The sequence below is a fragment of the Filicampus tigris genome, chromosome 19 (assembly GCF_054856515.1).
Source record: "Filicampus tigris isolate MCC_2025a chromosome 19, RoL_Ftig_1.0, whole genome shotgun sequence".
NCBI classification, from domain to species: Eukaryota; Metazoa; Chordata; class Actinopteri; order Syngnathiformes; family Syngnathidae; genus Filicampus; species Filicampus tigris.
In genome coordinates this window covers 12,662,727-12,684,826 of record NC_141235.1, presented here as the reverse complement: position 1 = coordinate 12,684,826, position 22,100 = coordinate 12,662,727, and the positions used below count along the sequence as shown (strand labels likewise).

The following is a 22,100-nucleotide window of genomic DNA, read 5'->3' as shown; positions in this document are numbered from 1 at the left end:
TTTTTATTCCGATCAGGCTTTTGATCCTAATAAATGTGTCCATGTAAACATAGCCACTGTCAGAGTGTGTGCAGGGAATATCAGATCTAAGGTGTAGGGCTTTTTCCCCCTCTGAGTATGCACACAAACAGCACAGGAACTATGAAGTGGAGTGAACAAACTCTAAAGAGACACAATGGAAAATATATTTAACAGGGATGAAAAGAAAAAGAAAGGTCGAGAGAGATTAAAAGACAATGTTAATAGTTATTGTTGTGGGGCGCGAAAATAGACAATTACATAGACAGGAAAAAATGGGTTTCGGATTATGCTTAGTCCGACTATTTTTTAAAAAAAGTTTCTCGTCTATCGTTTATCGCCTACAAAATGGGCGTCCGTCATAGGCAGACCTGTCCGTCACATAGGCAGAATGCCCAGCTCTGCTAACCGCTGACTCATCTATAATGAGGTACAGCATACATCTTCCACTCACTTATCTCTGGTCCAGTCGCAGGGGCAGCAGTGACGCACAGACTTCCTCTCCCCAGCCATCTGTTCCAACTATTCCACGGTCATTCCAAAAATATTCAGGTTGAGGTACAGGCAAGTTGGTTAATTCAATAGTAATTCTTAATTCGTGATTTTATTTTGAAGTTTCAAACTTAATTTGTATTCACTTCATTAATTCTACATATAGTGGTGCATAAAGCCTTTACAGATAGTATTAGTGAGTACGGAATTGCCGTAGCACCGCATAAATCTCAAATTTGAATGATGACGTAAGTAAAATGGCCGCCAAGCCTCAGGGACGTTCTGGTCGAAGTCTAATGCAATCCAAAGTATAGACTGTCAATACAGTGGCAAGAGAATCATGGAACCCAAACATTACAGGCAAAGATGAATTAAGAAAGGTTTTACTTCGCATCTCAAAAACAAGACGGACAATTGTGAATATGCTACGACGAAATCAAAAGGAAATGGCGTACATCCGCCATTGCTTCTCCTTCCACCACATTGACTACAAACACTACACGCACGAGCTCGACCATGACGTAGTACACGTGCCATGTGAACGCCGATACACGTTGTTTTATGACTTGTCGAGGTGATTTGATCTATTTTCGTGAGAAAGTTTTAGGAGCAGTTTTCACGAGTAAAAACATAGGTGTCAGCACTAGTTTGGTTTTTGACAAGACATATCCATCCGCTTCTACTTGAGCGTCAAGAGCATCAACGAAAGCACCCGGATGGACTGTCATGGCCGCCGTCGCTGTGGTTCAAAAGAGAGCTGAAAAGGACGGCAAATATTGCCGCTGTGTGTTTTTTCCCGGCGTCACCGTATTTTATTATGTTCGGTGTCAACGGGACCGAGCGTGAAGTTCCATCAAGTCAACAGTAAGAACAATTTGATGTGCCGTAACTTTGTATAGCTTCGCGTGGGTGGTGGCTTTATTTACATGTCACTAACTAATCAATAAACTCCAGGGATAATGTAGTTTCGATGGCCGGAATTTTACACGAATATCCCAGACATTGTAACAGTGGTGTCATGTAATATACTCTTTCGTGTGTAGCTTTTAATTTTACTGATGCACCCCCCCTCCCTCTTTTAAACTTGTTCGACAGTCACTCAGCAAAGTCAACAGATTTAGATCATACTGTCGTTTAAAGGCTCTTTTAGTTTTCCCATTTAATGTGTGTGTGAGTGTGGGTGTGTGTGTGTGCGTGTGCGTGTGTTTAGTGGGGTTGGGGGGGGGGGGGGGTGTCGTGTAAAGTACTGTATGTGTATGTACTTAAGTTAGCCAAACCATTGTTTCCTAATGTTGAGGTGCAGTCAACTTTTTCCTCTCTTGTCTCTTAATATCTGACAAATAATTTAGTGAGTCAACCTTTGTGGATGAGCATACATAACTGTATGTAGAGATGAAGCGTGATGAAATATTCATATTAAGATAATTTGTGTCAAAATTATCATGGGTATCGGTTTGTATACAATATTGCTACAGGAAATCTCAACACAAAAAAATACAGACACATGAAACCATAGCTCTGCAACATTTGATTTAGAAAACAAAACATTATATAAAATGTTTTGCTCATTTGAAAATGTAATGAGCCCCAACCAAAATGAATGTCCATGCATGCATGCATGCTAGGAAATTGTGAATTTTGATGTACATAGTTTTCTCTGGTCCCAATCAGTTCATGGTCTTATGAACAATATCTCTAAACCACTCAGTTCAGTTTGTGTTCAGTAAAGTTTCCAAGCACGGGAATGTGTCACAACAAGGGCTGGGCAATGATTCGGTATTCAATATTTATCGCGATAGACACATGATCAATATCAATAGAAAATGACTAAAGCAAAATGTACAATCATCATAGCTTATTGGAAGATGTGCAGGCATGAACCGACGTGCAACGCAGGACGGCTACATCTGCAAAATCCATTAGCACCTGATAATTGTACACCTTGGACTGCATTAACATCACTTATACCATGGTCACTTGCCAACAAAAATAATGAAACGATTCACAATTTCAAAAAATTTGCAGTCAAAATAGAAAGTTTTACTAAAACAATTTAGTTTTCATTGTAATCCTTTAGGGCTTGTCTATGAAGTCATTCCAAGACCATAACTTTCTAAGGGAATCTAAAGTGTATTTAACACTGCAGCTAATTTGACATTGTTAAATAACAACCACAGATGACAATAACATTTGTTTTTGTTATTATACATACCCGGTATCTCATGTCATGTAATTTTCTACACCGCTTCTCTTGTATAGGGTCACGGGGTGGGCAGCGGGGACTGCTGGAGCCTATCCCAGCTGACTTCGGGCAAAAGGCAGACGACACTAGCCAGTCGCAAGGTACATAGAGGTGAACAACCGTACACACTGTCACTGTGCGGGAACCGATCTCACGCCTGCATACAAGTCAGGTGGGTGTGGTGGTACACTCACCTGACAGTGACTTATTATATATATATATTTGGAATATTTATGTGTCGGCTGATGCAAGGTTTCAGGCTGGCAACTCTGTACTCTCTGTCGGTTTTTTGTTGACTGCAAGGTGACATAAAATTGTCATGGGGTATTATTCAAAACAATTACTCAGTTTTTGTGCCAGAAAGTTAGAGCTAGTTAATGGTCTATTTTGTGTTTACATCATCAGCTGATAATGCACACTGGTGTCATTTTCTGAGACAATCAAAAAGCATTGTTGCATAGTTGCACTTCCAAGCACCTTGAAAAAACATGGATCATCAATATTTTTTTCAAATCATATTTAATCATATATATAATTTGTATTTTTTGTTTTAGTATTATATATGAATTATATATTATTATACAGTGGTACCAATACTTACGAACGTCTCTCCATACGAAAATTTCGAGTTACGAAACGCCTCAACAGGAAAATATTGTCTCTACTTACGAAAGAAATTTCAGGATACGAAAGGTAAACGTATGGGCTGATACTCGCAGTGTGGGCTGCTACTAGCATTATGGGCTGCGACTCGCAGCTCCGGATTATCCTGAACGCAACATACTCATAGCTGCTCTGCCATTGGCTAGCCTAGCATCTCCCTGGCATCCCATTGGCTAAGAGGGACCTCTACTGTATGTGTCTATGTGTGCAGCGTCCTCGTCATTCGCCCTTCGGGCCATGAGGTGTTCCGATAATTTTACGTGAATTAGAAACGAGGAAAAGAAAAAAGGAGAAAATCTTTTTTTGTCCATACAAGCAAAGCAAGAGATAATAGAAAAGTATGAAAGGGGGATGCGTTTGGTTACTCTCGCCAAAGAATATGACCGTAATGTATCGGCAGTCGCCACGTTATTAAATCAGTTCTTTACAAAACGCCAGGCAAAAACCACTTCAGAGAGAGAACATGAACCAAAGAGGGCGAAAAGCGATGAGGACAGCAATTAAAAGGTAAATGACCATCATTTTTATTCTTTACTCTATTCTTTGTTTGTGTACATTATGGACAACTCTCATTTATTGTGCAATAATCTAATTGTGACATGTATTTGTTACATGTTTTGATGCATTTTTAAAAACATTTATAAAACATTTATGTCTCAATATTGGGGGGCTTGGAACGGATTGGGTCATTTACATGGAAAACGCGTCTCTACTTACAAAATGTTCTACTTTTTTTTTTCTTCCAGAACCAATTAATTTCGTAAGTAGAGGTGCCACTGTATATGAATTCTAATTCCATACTTGCATAGGAGCCTTGTGTAAATTAGTAAGAAATCAAGCAAACTAAAGCACAGAATATAGCAATAATGCAAACAAATGTGTGACATTACCGTTTCAACATATCCAACTTTTCATGTTCATAAAACATATCGTTATGTGAACAATCTACATCTATAAATAAATACAATGTACATAGCCTATATATCGTCGCTGTCCTGTGAAAAACGCGTATGACCAATTTTGGATTAAAAAAAAAAATTCACATTAATGCAAACCCATTCGAGTACAAATAAGAAAATCGGAAAAATGGTTTTCGCCAGACAGCGACGATATAAAAAAACTCAATTTAGCAATTTCCAGTCACTCACATCACACACGATAAAGATTATAGCTGCTTATCCTCAAGGTGAATAACAATTTAGCAGTGCGCTTCCAATTTAATTTCATTTGACCAGAGGATGTGTTCTGTTAGGTCACCAGTCCGTAGCGCCCTGTGCGCAAACATCAGAGACACGTCAATCGAAGTCAAAACTTTGTGTGCAGCTCACATTAGACTGCTGTGGTTGTGCACATGACAGGTCATCTATTAGCACAGACACACACATGCACACACACAGACAGTTCTGCACTCCCACATGCGCATCACGACGGCAGGACTGTGATTTATTTATTTTTTCAAACCTTGCGAGGTAAAAAAAAAAAAAGGAAAACCTTATATACTCGTCTCAAGGTCTCATGAGACAGAAAACTCACCTAACATTATGTGAACCTATGGTGCAGGCTTTATTATAACGATTATCTCTCCCTCCTTCCTCACCTCTGCTCCTCTCCGCTGCACATCTCAATGTCCGTTTAAATCACATTTTATCAACTTGCAATTATATTGCAAAAGGAATTAATCGTTCAGCCAAGTTCAGTTCGTTCACTTGCAATGTAGAAACCTTGTCAATTCCTTGAAAATAAGTTTTCCTACCAGATCCTTTCAATGGTAATACTTTTTATAAAAAATGTGATGAGGTAAAAAATGTCTCTGTATATTTATCGACTGATATGAATTACTTATATTGTGATACACTTTTCAGGCATATCGCCCCGCCGTAGTCACGACAAAACATATGACATCGCTCTCCTGTAATGTCAAAAGAGTTAAAAAAAAGCACATAAAGCAGCACAAATAAACATCAAATTGAGAAAAACATAACGTTTCAAAGGACAGCCCACATCACTGCAGTATGTTACTGTAACCCAGGTCACTAATTAAACCTAAAAAAAAACCTATATATTATTGAAAGTTTCAGAAGATGAAATCATCCCTTTTGCAATTTAGCGAGTTCAACACACACACATTATTTATATGTGTGTGTGTGTGTGTATATATATATATATATATATATATATATTAGGGATGGGAATTTAAACTAATTTGCCCACCGACTAGTCTCAAATTTTATTTGCGACTAGTCTATAAGGAAGAAAACTTGAATTTTAATACATATTGAATTCAAAGTTTAAAATGCAAATGTTGTGTGTATTTAGGGGCTATTTTAGCCCAAACATTCACTACAGTTTGTTAATTTACATTGTATTGATGTAACAACACCTGACTGAATAAAGGTGAACAATTGAAAGAGAAATACATTTCTGATACATTTTGCAATGCAATGCATGGCATTTATTATGAATAAAGGTAATGAGTAATGGTACCGACTCCCTGTCCAGCAGGTTCTCATTCACTAGCACCATGTTAGCTGCATTATCATGCACACGGGCGACGACTTAATTTTGTAGTGCCCACGTACCCATCACACTTTGCAGGTGAGCAGCCAAGTTTTCAGCTGTGTGTCTTTCCTCAAAGGCTAGGTTCACACCGCAGGCAAATGCGACCCAGATCGGATTTTTTTGCCCATATGCGACCTGTATCTGATTTTTTTTATGACAGTCTGAACGGCTCAATTCCGATTTTTTTCAAATGCGACGTGGGTCGCTTTAATATGTGGTTCTAGATCGGTTACGTACCCGATCTTTTCCAATGCGTTTGCGGTCTGAACGGCCAGGTCGCATATACTGTACACGACATTGACGAGCCCAAGATGCGCTCCACGCAGGCGGAGGGAAAGTGCTGGCAGCAGGGGGATCGAATCTGCAAAGTTTTTTTTGGATAAGACTATTTAGTTTATATTTTACTTTAATTTAATCCCACTTGAAACGTGAAGCATAAATTTATGGCGATCGTCGTAATTCAGCCACGGCTCAGATAAATTGATTTTTTACGCGCGGTTATGACGTGACGTCATCGTTAGTGATATCTCCACGAAATGAGATAATAAAGCCTCGCCTCATAATTTCCCCCAAATACTGTATTTATTTCTACCTGCTACCTAATCGCTTGAATGCCCGACACGCTGGACCACATTTACTTCCGCAAACACAACGTCGGGTGTGACGTCGTCTCTTCTTTTGCGCACGCGGGCCACTTTGACGACGCATGTATGTTCATACAGCAGACAAGACAGATGTCACATTTTTAATGTAATATGAACGCTTACAGCCAAAATGCAGCCAGGTTGCAGAAAGACGCATTGTTTCAAAGAGATGTGTTGACTCGAAGGCTTTGTACGTACCCACAGGAACTCATAAAAGGCGCGTGGTTGGTTCCCGGCGCGAGATCGACTAACGCAGAACGTCAACGTCAAATGTGCCGTTCGGTTAGTCAGAGTAAAGTTGTATACCCGGAAAGTAAACGGCTCTCTTCACAAGTTGTGAGCAGAGCGCACAGAGAAAGTTAAGCCATGTTTACTTCCTGCGACCATACTTCTTCGTTTTAAAAGAAAGAGGAGGAGGCAACGAAGAATAAGGAGTCAACAAAGAAGTGGCAACAACAGCAGCAGAAGTAGTGACACTATCGCTTTGCTCAACAATGACAACAAGCGTTTAAAAGTGCATTACACTAGGATTGTACCTTTGGATAAAATGCACCACAGCATTCTAGTTAAGGTAAATCAGTTTTATGATAAAAAATTAAAACTTTAACGGAGTTATTAGGGAACATTGCGTCGTACTCGTCCGCTGCCGCGGTTGCAGCTTGGTATTCTTCATTTTGCATTTTTAAAGTTAAATTTATGGTATAACAAGTATCTAGAATGGTGAGAACCATGTCGGGGTTTGCCACAAGCCCTCAATGGCAACACATAACAATAAAACACATAACCTAATTAGTTACAATGTAATAATTGATAGTGCTAAAAAAAATATGTTCCTCCAAATCTTTAGGATGGAAGTCAACAAGAATATTTTTTTCAAGAATATGTTCCCAGCAGGCCATTGAAACACGGCATTCTGGTTAATATTGCGTTTGTGGAATATGAGTTAAGCAGCAAAATGCACTCGTTTTTAGCCATCTCAGGGGGCGGCCATTTTTTAATTTCTGATGACTGAAAATGACATCATAACTACTCGACGGTTCTGCTTCAAAAAACAGGTCAGCTGTGATTGGTCGTTACCCGAGCCCTGAGTAGTTGCGATGTAATTTTCAGTCGACATATGTGACAAAATGGCCGCCCCCAGAGATGGCAAAAAAAGAGTGGGTTAACTCTTATTCCACAAACGCAATATTTATCAGAATGCCTTGTTTCAACTAATGTGCTCCATAGGACATATTCTTGAAAAAAATGTGTTTGGTTTGACTTACCCTTTATTTTAATTATGTGGATCAATTTACTACTTATAAATATTTCATTTATGTTTATATAAAGGTTCATTAAAAACAAAATTAAAACCAATACAAGTGTTCACTTTAGTTTTCTTTTGCACATTGCACTTTCCTAATTTTACTCAAATGATTACATGATCTACATTAAAAATGGGCTTGTTGCCTAAGAAGAATGAAATGTGTTCACAAATATTTCTTTTTGTATTTATAAATAATTTCCTAGTATTAGTGCAATTCTGCATTAGTGCAGGGCTATTTGGAAAAAGTCTGGTATCACGATATAGGCCATTTTATATCCCGATAACGATATAGACCCTTTTTCGTTTCACGCCATCAAACATCCTCGAGTAATTGGAGTTCCTCGGTTAAAAAAAAGAAATAAATTATACCCGCTTATTTACCTGTACACTGTCAGGAAGAAGTAGTCAAGCTAACCGCAGAAACAAGTGTTCATGCTAAGGACAACTTCAAAGTAAACCTGGACATCAAAGCCAAGGGCTGCTGTTATTTTAAAGTTGTTCCCAGAAGCTTGTCGCGAGCTGACTTGACTCGTTTTTGGGGGGTCATTTATTGCCACCACAGCTTCCGACAACAACAACACAACATTGTAGTGAAATAATGTTCAAAACATTATTTTGAAAACCCCCCAACTTGGGCTGACACTGTATTGTACGGCGCTAACAAGTGACGGATGGAGCAGGAGATCGACAGGCAGCGTCTGCTGTTATGTGGACTCTGTTTCGGTCTGTCGTGGTGAAGAAGCAGCTGAGTGGAAAGGCGAAGCTCTCGTTTTATCTGTCGATCTACGTTATTACCTTCACCTATGGTAACGAGCAAAATGAGATCCCAGATACAAGCGGCATAAATGAGTTCCTCCGCAGGGTGTCCAGGCTCTCCCTTAGAGATAAGGGTGAGAAACTCGGTCATCCGGGAGGGACTCAGAGTCAAGCCGCTGCTCCACTTCGAGAGGAGTTAGATGAGGTGGCTCTGGCATCTGGCTAGGATGCCTCCTAGCATGTCCCACCGGTAGGAGGCACCCAGGTCACGCTGGAGAGACTATGTCTCCTGGCGGGCCTGGGAACGGCCTTGGGATCCCCCAGAAAGCAAGCTTAACAAACATTTTGACAATGCACATCTCACCTCACGGAAGTGCTTTTTGCGGCCAAGTTCTAGCCTTGTTGTTCTACAAAAGTTTTCTTATACCCTATCTAATTGTTCATATGTTTAACAGTATAATAGTGATGTGTTCAAAAAATCTTTTTATATATTAATTAATATTAATGTAGTAGTTTCAAGACAACTGCATTTGTTAAAATAAATAAAAGCAGTGTGAGTTGTGATATTTTTGTTTTGGTTTTTTTCCAACCCAAAAAAGTACAGATAAGAATACCGTTAAGGCACTGGATTAACCCATTAAGGCCTAAAACGCCTGGCTCAACTGCTCCACAAAACCTTAGGTCATGTTTGGAGTTACCCTTGAAAACCTGAAGTTTTCCCAGAAATTAAACACCTACAAAATAATTAATATCTCAGCCCCTGTAGTAGACAGAAACATAATTCCAACAGAATTTGACTGGCTTTCACACAGACCCGAGTTGATTAATCTTTACTGTTCCAATCAAAGAGGTAAAAATAAACTGTCAGTGCAAGCGAAGCACTATTTTTAATTTTAAAAAATCAATTGGTAACTACAATCCTCTATTCTGTTACAAAGACGTTGATTTTGTCATTGTCTACAAACATATATCTTAACCATATATCACGTTGGACTGGTTCTACTGGTTCAAAGTCCACAATCGCGTCGTCTATATCACTGCCATTTCTCATTTAAGAGCTCCCGCGATCGACGGGGTCTGCCATTATCACTCGAAAGAATTCCGGGACTTCCTCCGCGGGCTTACGACACCACGACATCTTCCAAGTGTATATTCTGACGCATTTCATTGGTTAAGAGACCGAGAATTAAATAATAGAGAATGATGTATACGCGCTCCCGGCTTTAAGGGTAGAAAGACGCAACAGCGCTCCTGGCTCCTGTGGTAGAAACGCAGTTATGCACTCCCGTCCTTCATGCGTCAATAAGCAGAATCGGTAAAATCTTATTGATACCCATCCAAACCTGGGACGTCATAGAGGTGTGTGAAAAATGGAAAAATCGTTAGTGTCCAATTAATTTGAGAGTCACCAAATACTGATCACTTGAGGTCAGTAATGAATAGCGCTGTTAAAGTAAATTGAAAGTTTCACTCTGTTTTCTTACAGGTACTCGGGCTGTACCAACTCCTTGTCTTCAGAGAATCTCACATTGGCGTTTGTCCCCCCTGCCTACTTAAGGTTATTTGTGCATGTGCGTGTGTGTGATTGTGCGTGCCAAGATGGTTTCTCCGTTTCCCAATCGTAGCGATATTGAGGTTGATTCTAAATGCCAACATCAAAATGATTTGTATGTACAGTATTCATTTTATGTATTAACTTAGCTCATTCAATAATTAGTTCATTGGTTGAATATTGGTAAAAATTAAATGCGCATTTAACATGTTTGAATCAATAAATCATTAGAATTTTATAATACAATTTTTAAAAAATGAGTGTACAGCATTTTATCAACCCATTAAGGCCTAAAGCGCCTGGCTTAACATCTCCCCAAAACGTAAGGGCGACTCACCATCTTAAACCTGAGGTTCTCCTAGAAATTCAACACCTACAAAAGAATTCATATCATCCTATTTAGCAGGTAGAAAAATCATTCCAAAATAATTTGACAGGCCCGAGTTTATTATTATTTACCGTTTCAATTGAAGACATCCTACAGGGCTCACGACACTGTCGTTTACTGTGATAATTAGGCACTACATCAGTGACAAATGCCCTCTTACCAGATATAATAGAAAAACTTGTTTTCTCTCGTAGATTCACAACTATGGATGAAGACCTTAAAGTACCTCACAATTCTGCAATGAATTACAGTGTGCCGTCTGTGGAGGATGTAAAAGACTCTCCACATTTCAAAGAACGAGCACGCTGTAGTCAAGGCAATCAAGGTGCATCACCTGTTAAGCAACATGGTTCCGCCAAGAGAGCCAATTGTAAAATTCAGCAAGGGGCTGTTTTTTCTGGAAACATATTGAGCTTTGGCTGCTCTGTATGTAAGGATGATTCCACGTACAGTCCTAATGATCTCCTTAAACATTTTCGAGGGGCCCACAATGGAATTTTGCCTACTTACCCTTGTGATTTGTGTGGATTTGTCACAAATGAATTTGCAGCTCTTCAACGTCACCGGATTGAGCACAAAAATACTTTGGTCACATGTGAGCTCTGCTGTGATGGGATTCAGTATTCACTGCTTTTGCTTACAAGACACTACATCATGTGTCACAGTCATAATGGAAAGTTTCACTGTGACTGGTGCGAGTTTACAACTGTGGATGCTGGGACGTTTGTCCAACACATTCATCATCATAATGAGAGTCCCTGGAAATGTTCCAAGTGTCGACATATCAGCTTGAATGAAGTTGATTATCAAAAGCATCTAAAAGCTCACACAGTTTTGTTACCTTTCAGTTGTCAAATCTGTGGATACTGTGCAACAACTATCAATCAGCTTAAAAGACACACAGTAGCTGCTCACAAGACAGACAAGCATCCATACAACCAACAAGTCCATCCAAATGTACGCAAGGCATCGGAAAATGGAGCTGCTCCAACAAATTCCTCTCCAAGTTGCCAAAATACACTTAAAAACGTTTCTGAGCGGCAAGAAACAAAAAAGTTACCCAAATTATTTGGTGCATCAGGGATCTTACCAAACCAAAATGGAAGGATGAAATCTGAGATGTGTTCGGAGGAAGTGCAACAAACTGTTGATGGGTCACCAGCAAAAAAGGACTACGCTAATCGGAACTCTTTGACTGCCGAACAATCCTCACCAGTAACGTTGCTCGACAATGACAGCTGTGGCTCCCCAACCAATCCTAATGCACTGACTGTTCTAATGGTCAAAAATAAAATCTCTCTTCCCCCAAACTGTACAACCAAAGTGATGGGATTTAAGATAGTTGATGGGAAAAAACATCTAGTTCTCAAAGTAATACCAGTAGCAAAGCAAAACATGTGCACTGAAGACAATTCATCAGTGGAAGATTTGGACCCTTCAGCTACCAGGTCTGGATTTTTTAAAAGTGAAGTCCTTGTTGAGAATGGGGAATCATCTGCTAGTAAGACCTCCACATCACATTGCTTTGCTGTTCCACCAGAAAGTGGACCTTGCATACAAACAGACGATATAATGGCAGTTAAAGTCAAAATTGAAGAGGAAGAAACATCTGTTTTCACTCTCGAATCTCCTCCTCGTAGCAATGACTTGGGGGGAGAAAGTCATTACGCAAATGGGTCTTCAACCTCAACTGCAGAGACATGTCCGGTGACAAATTCACTTGGTCCGGTTGGCAGACAAAATTCCCCAAGCCAGACAGCCTGCTCAGAAATTCATCTGTTGGATAGCAAATCCATCTTTGAAAAATCTGCAACCACCTCAAAATTTGGAGCTCAAATGTCAAATGTCGTGGCTGACACGTTCACTGATTACCCTTTAAATGTTTCTCAGGAGGTACCGCAGAGTAGATCAACTTGCAAAAATAATGTTGTGAATTGTGGAGCAGTAGATGAGAGGATGATAACTTTGACGAGAAAAGGAAACGTTTTTGATGCGCCCAAAGAGACTTCTCATAACGGCACTGAAAATGCTCACCAGTTTTCCCAAAGCTCTCCTGAAAGCACAGCGAGCACAAGAGCTGAAATTAAACACTTAAACGTTTACCATCATTGTAAAAATCATTTGACAAATGTGGCTTCTCCAGCAGAGATGGCCTCATCTGCTTCATTTGGAGAAAATGACATGACTGCACAAAGTTTCCACCACAAAGTATTCGCTTTTCACAATTATTCCAAGGAAGCGTTTGATATTTCACCCACAACATGTAAACAAAGTGATGGTATGCCTGAATTTAGAGCAGGCACAGAAATGAATACCATAGCATCTCATTGTAGTCTATCATTTGCTGAGTCTTCAAACCCTTTGGAGGATGATGACTATGCTGATACAGATGATGAAAACCCAGAGTCGGTGCTGAAAGATTTTAATGTTATAAAAATTGAGGAGGAGCTCATTCCTATTTGTAAAAATCCATCAGATAAAAAAAGTACATCTGTTTTAGGCAGTTTTGTAGAACAGTACTCAGATGAAATAATTACACAACAACTCCATAAGGACAGAACTGAATCTTTCCATCCAATCGTTGAATCCTCGAAGCAAACAAAGACTACTGTAAAACATCTTCAAGGGCAACATGAAAAGCAGCAAGTGGTCTTGAAGACTAATGAGAACACTTCTGCAATGCCAATGCAGGTCAAGCCCACTCCAAGTTTTAAGCTAATTTCTAATTGCATAAATCCTCAAATCAATGTCTCTTACATGAAGTCTGGGTTTGAAACCTCAAGCAATCCTACTGGTGAGACCGTTCCTCTACAAGATAATAATATAGGAAATTCAAAGGCAGCAGTTAATGATAAAATCACAAAAATATTGTCTTCTCTTCAAAGTGGTGTCAGCACCTCTCCACAACATTTCCTTATCAATAGCCCAAACTTAAAAGGTCCTGTACTCCTATCGAGTGCATCGCCTAACAGTCCTACGGACAAAGTGGCCAAGACACAGCCAACGTGCTACTTGTTGCCAAGGTCAATTCCATTTGTTCAAGATCCGAGCAGCTCTGGCCTCAAGCTAGCAAGTGCAAAACGCCCTCTAAACTCCAGACCTGTTTTGGCCATGCCTGCGAGCTCTGCTGACAAACCTAGCAATTTGCAGACTGGTCGCCAAACATTTTTGCTGCGGTATATTTCTCCACCCAAGTCGAGTGTGCTTCTCAATAATCTAGTAATGAAACCCAGTCAGTCTTTCGACACCAAAGACAAAAGAGGAAACAAAGTTGTTTTTAAAATTGTCAGCCCTACCAGGAGTCATCTTAAAAGTAGTTCGACCTCCTCAAGTTGTCAACCTTTACTTTTGGCCACCTCGCCTCCAACCCAGTGTTTTCTCATGTCTTCAAACAAAACAAATGCCAATGCTTCCAACAACCTGAAGATCATTACCAGGCACAGTCCTGCGCAAAGCGCTGTCGGGGAATCAACACCTGAGTTGACACCAAAGCTAAAACTCAGCGAAGCAGATAAGCCTCAACTAGCCCCAAGGTCAATTCGACCTCCAAGTCGAAGAAAACTGCGCAGAAAAGCATTGTTCGATGAGCTTCCAACAACGGTGCATAAAGCCAGAAGGCTCACAAACAAAGTGCAGACTGAGAAAGATACAACTGTGTTTTGGACTCCGATAGCAAAAAAGGTTGAAAGAACCTTGAGACTTTCCCCGTACAACTGTCTACAGCAAATTAAATGTCCCCGTCGATACCAACCTGTCGTGGTGCTTAATCATCCAGATGCTGATATTCCTGAAGTGGCCAATATTATGAAGGTAATAAATCGACACAGAGGTGCTGTTGCCAAGGTGTCACTGTCACAGAAAACAGTTCAAGCGCTCGCTGAGCTTGGCACCCTAGGGGGGGAGATCTTGACTGAAGGTGTACTGCTGCAAAGCATTGAGCCAAGCCCACGAGCAATTCAGAGTTCAGTCCGAGAGCGTTTCCTTCTCAAACTGAAGCTAAGGAAAAAGAACAAAAAAAAGTATGAAGTCGTGGAACCACTGTCAGGCAATAGACACAAGACTGTGGTGTTTGACTGCTGGTTCTGTGGTCGGGTTTTTAACAGCCAAGAACATTGGATTGGCCATGGCCAGCGACATCTCATGGAGGCAACTAGAGACTGGAATAAACTGTTGTAAAAGTTTTCCATCACCTTTTTGTATGGGTAAACAGGTGTATGAGAGGAAATCAAAGGGTTACAGCTGTATATTGTTTTTGTTTTTTTTATTACCTTTCACTCCGTTTCATTTTCCTCTTTGTAAATACTGTAAAAACAAAATTTTTGTAATGAATATTTTATTGGTGCTTTTTCTGGAAAATTAAATTGAGCTAGCATGAGTTCAGTCATGCACAGGTCTTTGAACTGAAATTGTCGTACACTGTAATTCATGTCGATTTGGTAAAAGCACTGACTTACAAAAAGTGCATAAAAACTTACTTGTTACTCATGTATAGTAGTGTGTGTGTGTGTGTGGGGGTGTATGAATGTGTGTATATGTATATGTATATATATATATATGTGTATATGTATATGTATATATGTATATGTATATATGTGCGTACGTATGTGTATATATGTATGTGTATATATATATACATATATATATATATATATACATATATAAGTCGCTGTCATGTGAAAAACACTTATCTATATTTTTATTTCTCATTTTCTTATTTCAACATGAATGTTTCCGCGTTACAGACGTCGCATTGAAGCGAAAATAAGTGTTTTTCACAAGACAGTGACTATATGTGTGTGTGTGTGTGTGTGTGTGTGTGTGTATATATATATATATATATATATATATATATATATATATATATATATATATATATATTTAACGTATAAACCTTTGCTGCTTCTTCATTTGTGTAATTTACATGAGGCATGTTTTTGGTCAGCTAATGGGTCCCAATAGCGTATTTTTAGACCGCGTGACGTCACATCGAACAGAAAAGGGTCAACATAGACAGCTATAGAAGCACGCTTGCAGACGACACCTGTTCGTACTGCTTGTTTTCTGCCCATTTATCTCAGAAAAAAAATATGCAGAATAAACACTGCTGCTATGGCTCTTGGAGAAATCACTCCAGACACTACAACTGTCCACACATCTGTATTAGTTTCCCGTAGCCAAAAACTCAGAGGGATAAATGTGAACGATGTGCGGACGTCCAAAAGACCAGTTTAACATCAGCAAGGTGAATGAAGCCTTTCACCTTCATATCTAGTAAACATTTGTTTGGGGGCCATATGGTCCAACAGATGATTATCCCGATCCCTTTGCCGGCCACTGCCTGCATCCAAAAGGTAAGCCATTTCCATAATTTTCTTTCTGTTTTGCTTGGCGTTTGACCCTACTTCCTCCTGTCGAATGACAATTAATGACGAGGAAAACTGTAAAGCCAGACTGTTTTCTACTACTGTTTCCGGCCACACACTTTGACTTGAGTATCTGTGGATGAGGTGCTCCAGCGAACTCCCCTAAATTCCCATACAGACCTAGCTCTCCGCAACAGTGAACATCTGTTCGACTATGATGTGATGGAAACCGTTTAAAGTAATAGACGGTCCGACACAAGAAGGGCAAATTAAGTTCACCTAAAATATGTGTGTGTGTGTGTATATATGTATGTATATATAACAGATATATGTATGTTTATACATATATATGTATTTACATATATACATATGTATGTACATATGTATGTGTGTGTATATATGTATACATCTATTTACATATATATGTATATACATATATATGTATATACATATATATGTATATACATATGTATATATATATATGTGTATACATACGTATATACATATGTATACATACATATGTATATGTAAATAGATGTATACATCTATTTACATATATACATATGTATGTTTATACATATATAAGTATGTATATGTGTGTGTGTGTGTATATATATGTATATATATATATATATATATAGATATATAGATATATATATATATAGATATATATAGATAGATAGATGGCACTAGCACCGCCATTGGATTACATTGATATGGCAGCACACTGAACTTGATTTTTGATTGGACCAAAAAAAAACATAACCTCGACATACACATAAATTGAAGCTGGGCCACCAAGTACTTGGTCTGAAGTCAAGATAATAGACTGCATGAAATAAATAATTACAAATTTTATCTAAGTTGTAAATGTAGGTTAGTGCTCCTGATTGTGCTTTGGCCAGCAGAGAAGGCCTTTGCTCACCACTGGTATTTTTTTCCTTAACTTCATATATATTTTTGCAGTTGTCTGCCTAAAGGGGGTTTCTATACGTTGGCGCACGTCCAATTTTTTTTCTTAGGTCTAAAAATGAGTGATGTTTCACAATAACCACTGGAGGGCAGCACATGACCAACCAAGGGACAATTCTCATGGGTCACTCGTACACGCGACATTTTGGTTAGTGTGTGTTTGTTTTGTGTAAATATTGAAAGATGTATATCTTATGGCTATAATCCATTTGACACGGTATGTGCTTGGGTTTAGGTTGCTGATCTGTTGTGCAATAACATCAGATAGGTCTAATATGTCTAACCTATATGTATTGGTAACTACGTGGGGCAGACACTGAGCTTTGCGATGCTGATGTGACGAGTACTGTATTTAAAGTGCAGTATCTTAAATACGTATGGTCTGGTCACAGTACACGGAGGGCGAGGCTCAGCATTAACTGTTCAGTCACTGGCTCTTTCGTACCATTGTTGGTACGTGCTTGTTACTTACCATGTTGGTATATATTATATCTATTTACCACTGTTGGTATGTAATTATTGTTGAAATATACTGTATTTTAAATTATGCAAACCATTATTTTGATTGTAATTTAAGAACGTAGTAATGAAATATATTGTACATCGACTTTCCTAATCTTATCTATATTGGTAGGAATTGTATTGGTGTAACTTAACCATTAGGGAAGCAAAAGTTAGTATGTGTGGCTTGTAATATAAATATGAGATGGCGGTGGGATTTAATAAGTTTTGTTCTTCCCACAGAGTGGTTGCAAATGGTGACATGGTGATGCTTTGTTTTGTTTTATTTTGTCATCAACTTTTTTGTTTTTGTTTCTTTTTTTGAACAAAGAGTTGCTTGTGCTGGCCTGCTCCAAAACAAATACAAAAAAATCAAGATCTCCGCAGCTGTAGAAGGCTGCAGAATCTGGTCGCAGAGCTCAAGGACCCACAAGGCACAATAGAATTATAGTGCATTTTATTTTGAGTGCAGATAACACACTGTGCGATGTTTTATTGGTATCAAGGGATTATAGCAAACATGGTGACTTGAAATATAATACAAATGTGTATCTAGTGTATTTAACCACTGAAGTTTTGGATACAGAGGTGAGAAACATGCAACCGTGTTGGATTTCTGAGGGAATTACAATTTCAGTTTTACAATGCCACTGAAGTAATACATGCTTGACATTTTCTAAGGTTCTAAGGTTGTCAACCTAATGTGTACATACGGTATGAAATGTGTCAGTTAAGCAGGTATAGGCAATTGTACAAAGTGGCAGTAATACAGTCAAGTCTGCAAGCTTCTGGGCTTTGAAATAGGTCATGTTCACATCAGGCATGTCAGCATAAATTTTTCTGACTCTGCTGCTGAAGTGGTTCAAGCCAGTGGCCCGTGGGTGTAGGAGAAGAGCACTGCATGCAATGGGGGAGGGGAGGATCCCTGTATGGAAGACCAAAACTAATAAAAAAAAAAAAAAAAAAAAAAAGTGAAGATAAAAACAATATTAAAAAAAATTAAATACATAACAACAGAAATGTGAATATAAAAACAATATTTAAAAAAATTAAATACATAACAGAAATGTGTGTATATATATATATGTATATATATATATATTATATATATATATATATATATTATATATATTTTATATATATATATATATATATATATATATATATATATATATATATATATATATATATATATATATATATATATATACATTATATATAAAAATAAGCCCAGTCTTCCCTCTCCCCAGCCAAATGGTCCAGCTCCTGGGGGATCGGCGTTCCCAAGCCAGCTGGGAGACTCCAGCGTGTCCTGGGTCGTCCTCGGGGGGGCCTCCTGCCAGTGGGACACGCCCGGAACACGTCACCAGGGAGAGGCGTCAAGGTGGCATCCTGACAAGATGCCGAGCCACCTCATCTGGCTCCGCTCAATGCGGAGCAGCAGTGACTTGACTCTTAGCCCCTCCCGGATGGCCGAACTTCTCACCCTATCTCTAAGAGAGAGCCCTGACACCCTGCGGAGGAAACTCATTTCGGCCGCTTATATCTGGGACCTTATTCTTTCGGTAATGACCCACAGCTTGTGACCATTGCTGAGGGTAGGAATGTAGATCGTTCGGTAAATCGAGAGCTTTGCCTCCTGACTCAGCTCCCTCTTCACCATGATGGACCGATACAGGGTCCGCATGACTGCAGACGATGTACCGATACACCTGTCAATTCCCCGCTCCACCCCCCGCAAACTCGTGAACAAGACCCCAAGATACTTGAACTCCACTTGAGGCAGATTCTCATCCCCGACCTGGAGAGGGTACTCCACCCGTTTCCGACTGAGTACCATGGTCTCAGATTTGGAGGTGCTTATTTTCATCCCAATCATTTCACACTCAGTTTCAAACCACTCCGATGAGAGTTGGATATCGCAGCTTGAAGAAGCCAATCGTACCACATCATCTGCAAAAATCAGAGCAATACTGCAATACTGAGACCACCAAACCCGACACCCTAAACACCTCAATTGCGCCTACAAATTCTGTCCATAAAAGTTATGAACAGACTCGGGGACAAAGGGCAGCCTTGACAGAGTCCAACCCTCACTGGAAAAAAAATCTGACTTACTGCGGACCAAACTCTGACATCAGTCGTACAGGGATCGAACTGCCCATACTAGGGCCTCTGATACCCCATACTCCCGGAGCACTCTCTACAAGATCTCCCTGGGGTATGCGGTAGAACGCCTTCTCCAAGACCACAAGACTGGTTGACCGAAGTCCCATGTACCCTTGAGTACCCTGCCGAGGGTTTAGAGCTGGTCCACTGTTCCACAGACAGGACGAAACCACACTGTTCCTCTTGAATCTGAGATTCAACTTTTTGACGGACCCTCCTCTCCAGCACCCTTGAACAGACCTTACCAGAGAAGCTGAGGAGTGCGATCCCCCAATAGTTGGAACACATCCTGAGGTCCCCCTTCTTTTAAACGGGAACCACCACCGCGGTCTGCCAATCCAGAGGCACTGTCCTTGAGGTCCATGCGATGTTGCAGAGGCGTGTCAACCAGGACACCCCCGCAACATCCAGAGCCTTCAGAAACTCTGGGCCAATCTCATCCACCCCCGGGGCCTTGCAACTGAGGAGCTTTTTAACCACCTCGGTGACCCCCAACCCCAGATATAGGAAAGCCCGCCTCAGAGACACCAGGCTCTGCTTCCTCATGGCAAGTCATGTCATGGAATTGAGAATGGATTCGAATTATTCTCTCCATCGATTTCACAGTCCCATGTTGAGGTCAGCAGCACCCCATCCCCACTATATACACTGTTGACGGTGCACTTCTTCCTCCTCCTGAGACGGTGGAGGAAGTTATTCTCCATGGCCCTGAGCTCCTCCCATGCCCGAGTCTTTGCTTCAGTGACCACCAAGGCTGCATTTCGCTCTGCCAGCCAGTACCCATCAACTGCTTCCGGAGTCCCACAGGCCAAAAAGGTCCGATAGGACTCCTTCTTCAGCTTGACGGCATCCCTCACCGCTAGTGTCCACCAATAGGTTCGGAGGTTGCAGCCGCAAATCCGATGACACAGCCACAAAGTCGATCATCGAACTGCGGCTTTGGGTGTCCTGGTGCTAAGTGCACATATGGACACCCTTATGTTTGAACATGGTGTTCGTTATGAGCAATCCGTGACGAGCACAGAAGTCCAGTAACAGAACACTGCTTGGGTTCTGATCAGGAGAATTTGCACTATGTAGTGTTTTGCATTTTATATAACGTTGTGTTAGTGGACGTCTTGCTCCAGGCTCGCCTTGCTTAATTTTCTACTTAGCTCTTGCAACTTTCACTTGCGCTTCATTTGCGGGGAGTTCCCTCAATCCCAGCACCTTGATAGTTGCAGTCATTACATGGGTGGTGGGGGTTCGTAATAAATTAATCGGATGTATTATACGTAGTGCTTTCTATTATCACATTAATGAAGTTGAAGAGTGAATGTCTGAATGAATGTTGAATGTTTTTATTGTCACTGAGCATGCATAAATACAGCGCAACGAAATTCACTTAATAGTACAAACCATCCAAGACACATAAAAAAGACAATAACCAACAGAGGAAGACAGAACAAAGAGACCTGACGAGTCGAGGTTTATTGCGGCCGTTTTTTTTTTTTTTTTTCAGATGAAAAGCAAACATAAGCGGGGATGATGGGGAAAAAAAACATTTACAGGCTTTGCCTCTATAGAGAGGGGCATCGTATGGGGGGTTGGGAGGAGAAAAAAAACTTGCAACAGCCACATGAATAGGTGACATAACACGGGTCGATAGTTACTTACCAATGTGGTAGAGGAGGGGGGTGTCAGGTGGGATACAGATGTGACAGCCCAGACACACTGTTAAACAACTGCAGCCTTTCAAGGCGAGTGCATCCACAGCGTACCTGGAATTTCACTAGGGTGAGGAAAGGGGTTGGTAGGCCAACAAAAAGGTGGTAATAATAGGGTTGTGTAATACAATGTATGATCATGAATGTGTATCTGCAAGGTTTTGCCCTCTATCCCATGGCCTACATGGCTCTTAAACAGGAACACGAAGCATATGAGTATGAGGAGGTAGCGAGTTAAGGGCTTGGGCAGCATCCATCGACGTCAACATCCAGGAGATCGTGGATGTTTTGGGAACAGGTCAACAATAATTTCAGTCAGCCTTGAGTCTTACACTGGAGCTCTCAATGGGCATCAATTGGCCAAATTCACTATCAATTCTTGGAGGCGAGCTGTTAACTTCTCCATGTTGGGATCCAATTCATGAAGTGTCTCAGATGTTTCATTCAACCCGCGATGGAGTTCACTTGTCGGCTGAGTCCGAGTGTTGACCACCTGCCACACACCAACAAGCATGACCAGCAGCTCGACAGAATAGACAGAGTCCGGCCAGTCCAAGACTGAGAAAGGACCAAAACTTTGAGCAGTTGAGTCAGAGACAAGACCAATACCTTCAAAATGTGGTCTCGAGACCACTCTCGAGTGTTGTACTATAGTGATGCTTGTGTGAGTGTAATGGACTTGGAGTACGTGTGTTTCTATGAAAGGACAGCCTAGAACATCGCATTGTTTACAACTGACCTAAATTCAAGACACAACAATGAGAATTAC

At 40.3% G+C, this 22,100-nt stretch overlaps 1 protein-coding gene across 2 annotated transcripts; it reads left to right on the top strand.

Annotated features, from left to right (window-relative positions):
• Nucleotides 1-990: 990 nt before the first annotated feature.
• LOC147129581 (zinc finger protein 518A) lies at nucleotides 991-15,026 on the top strand. Of its 2 annotated transcripts, XM_086015994.1 has the most exons (4): nucleotides 991-1,374; nucleotides 2,770-2,853; nucleotides 10,167-10,238; nucleotides 10,815-15,026. In XM_086015994.1, exon 4 carries the CDS (start codon nucleotides 10,825-10,827, stop codon nucleotides 14,794-14,796), a length of 3,972 nt encoding a protein of 1,323 aa, XP_085872120.1. In that variant the 5' UTR covers nucleotides 991-1,374; nucleotides 2,770-2,853; nucleotides 10,167-10,238; nucleotides 10,815-10,824; the 3' UTR covers nucleotides 14,797-15,026. The 2 variants fall into 2 exon arrangements, with proteins under 2 accessions (XP_085872120.1, XP_085872119.1); XM_086015993.1 differs by lacking the exon at nucleotides 2,770-2,853.
• Nucleotides 15,027-22,100: the final 7,074 nt, after the last annotated feature.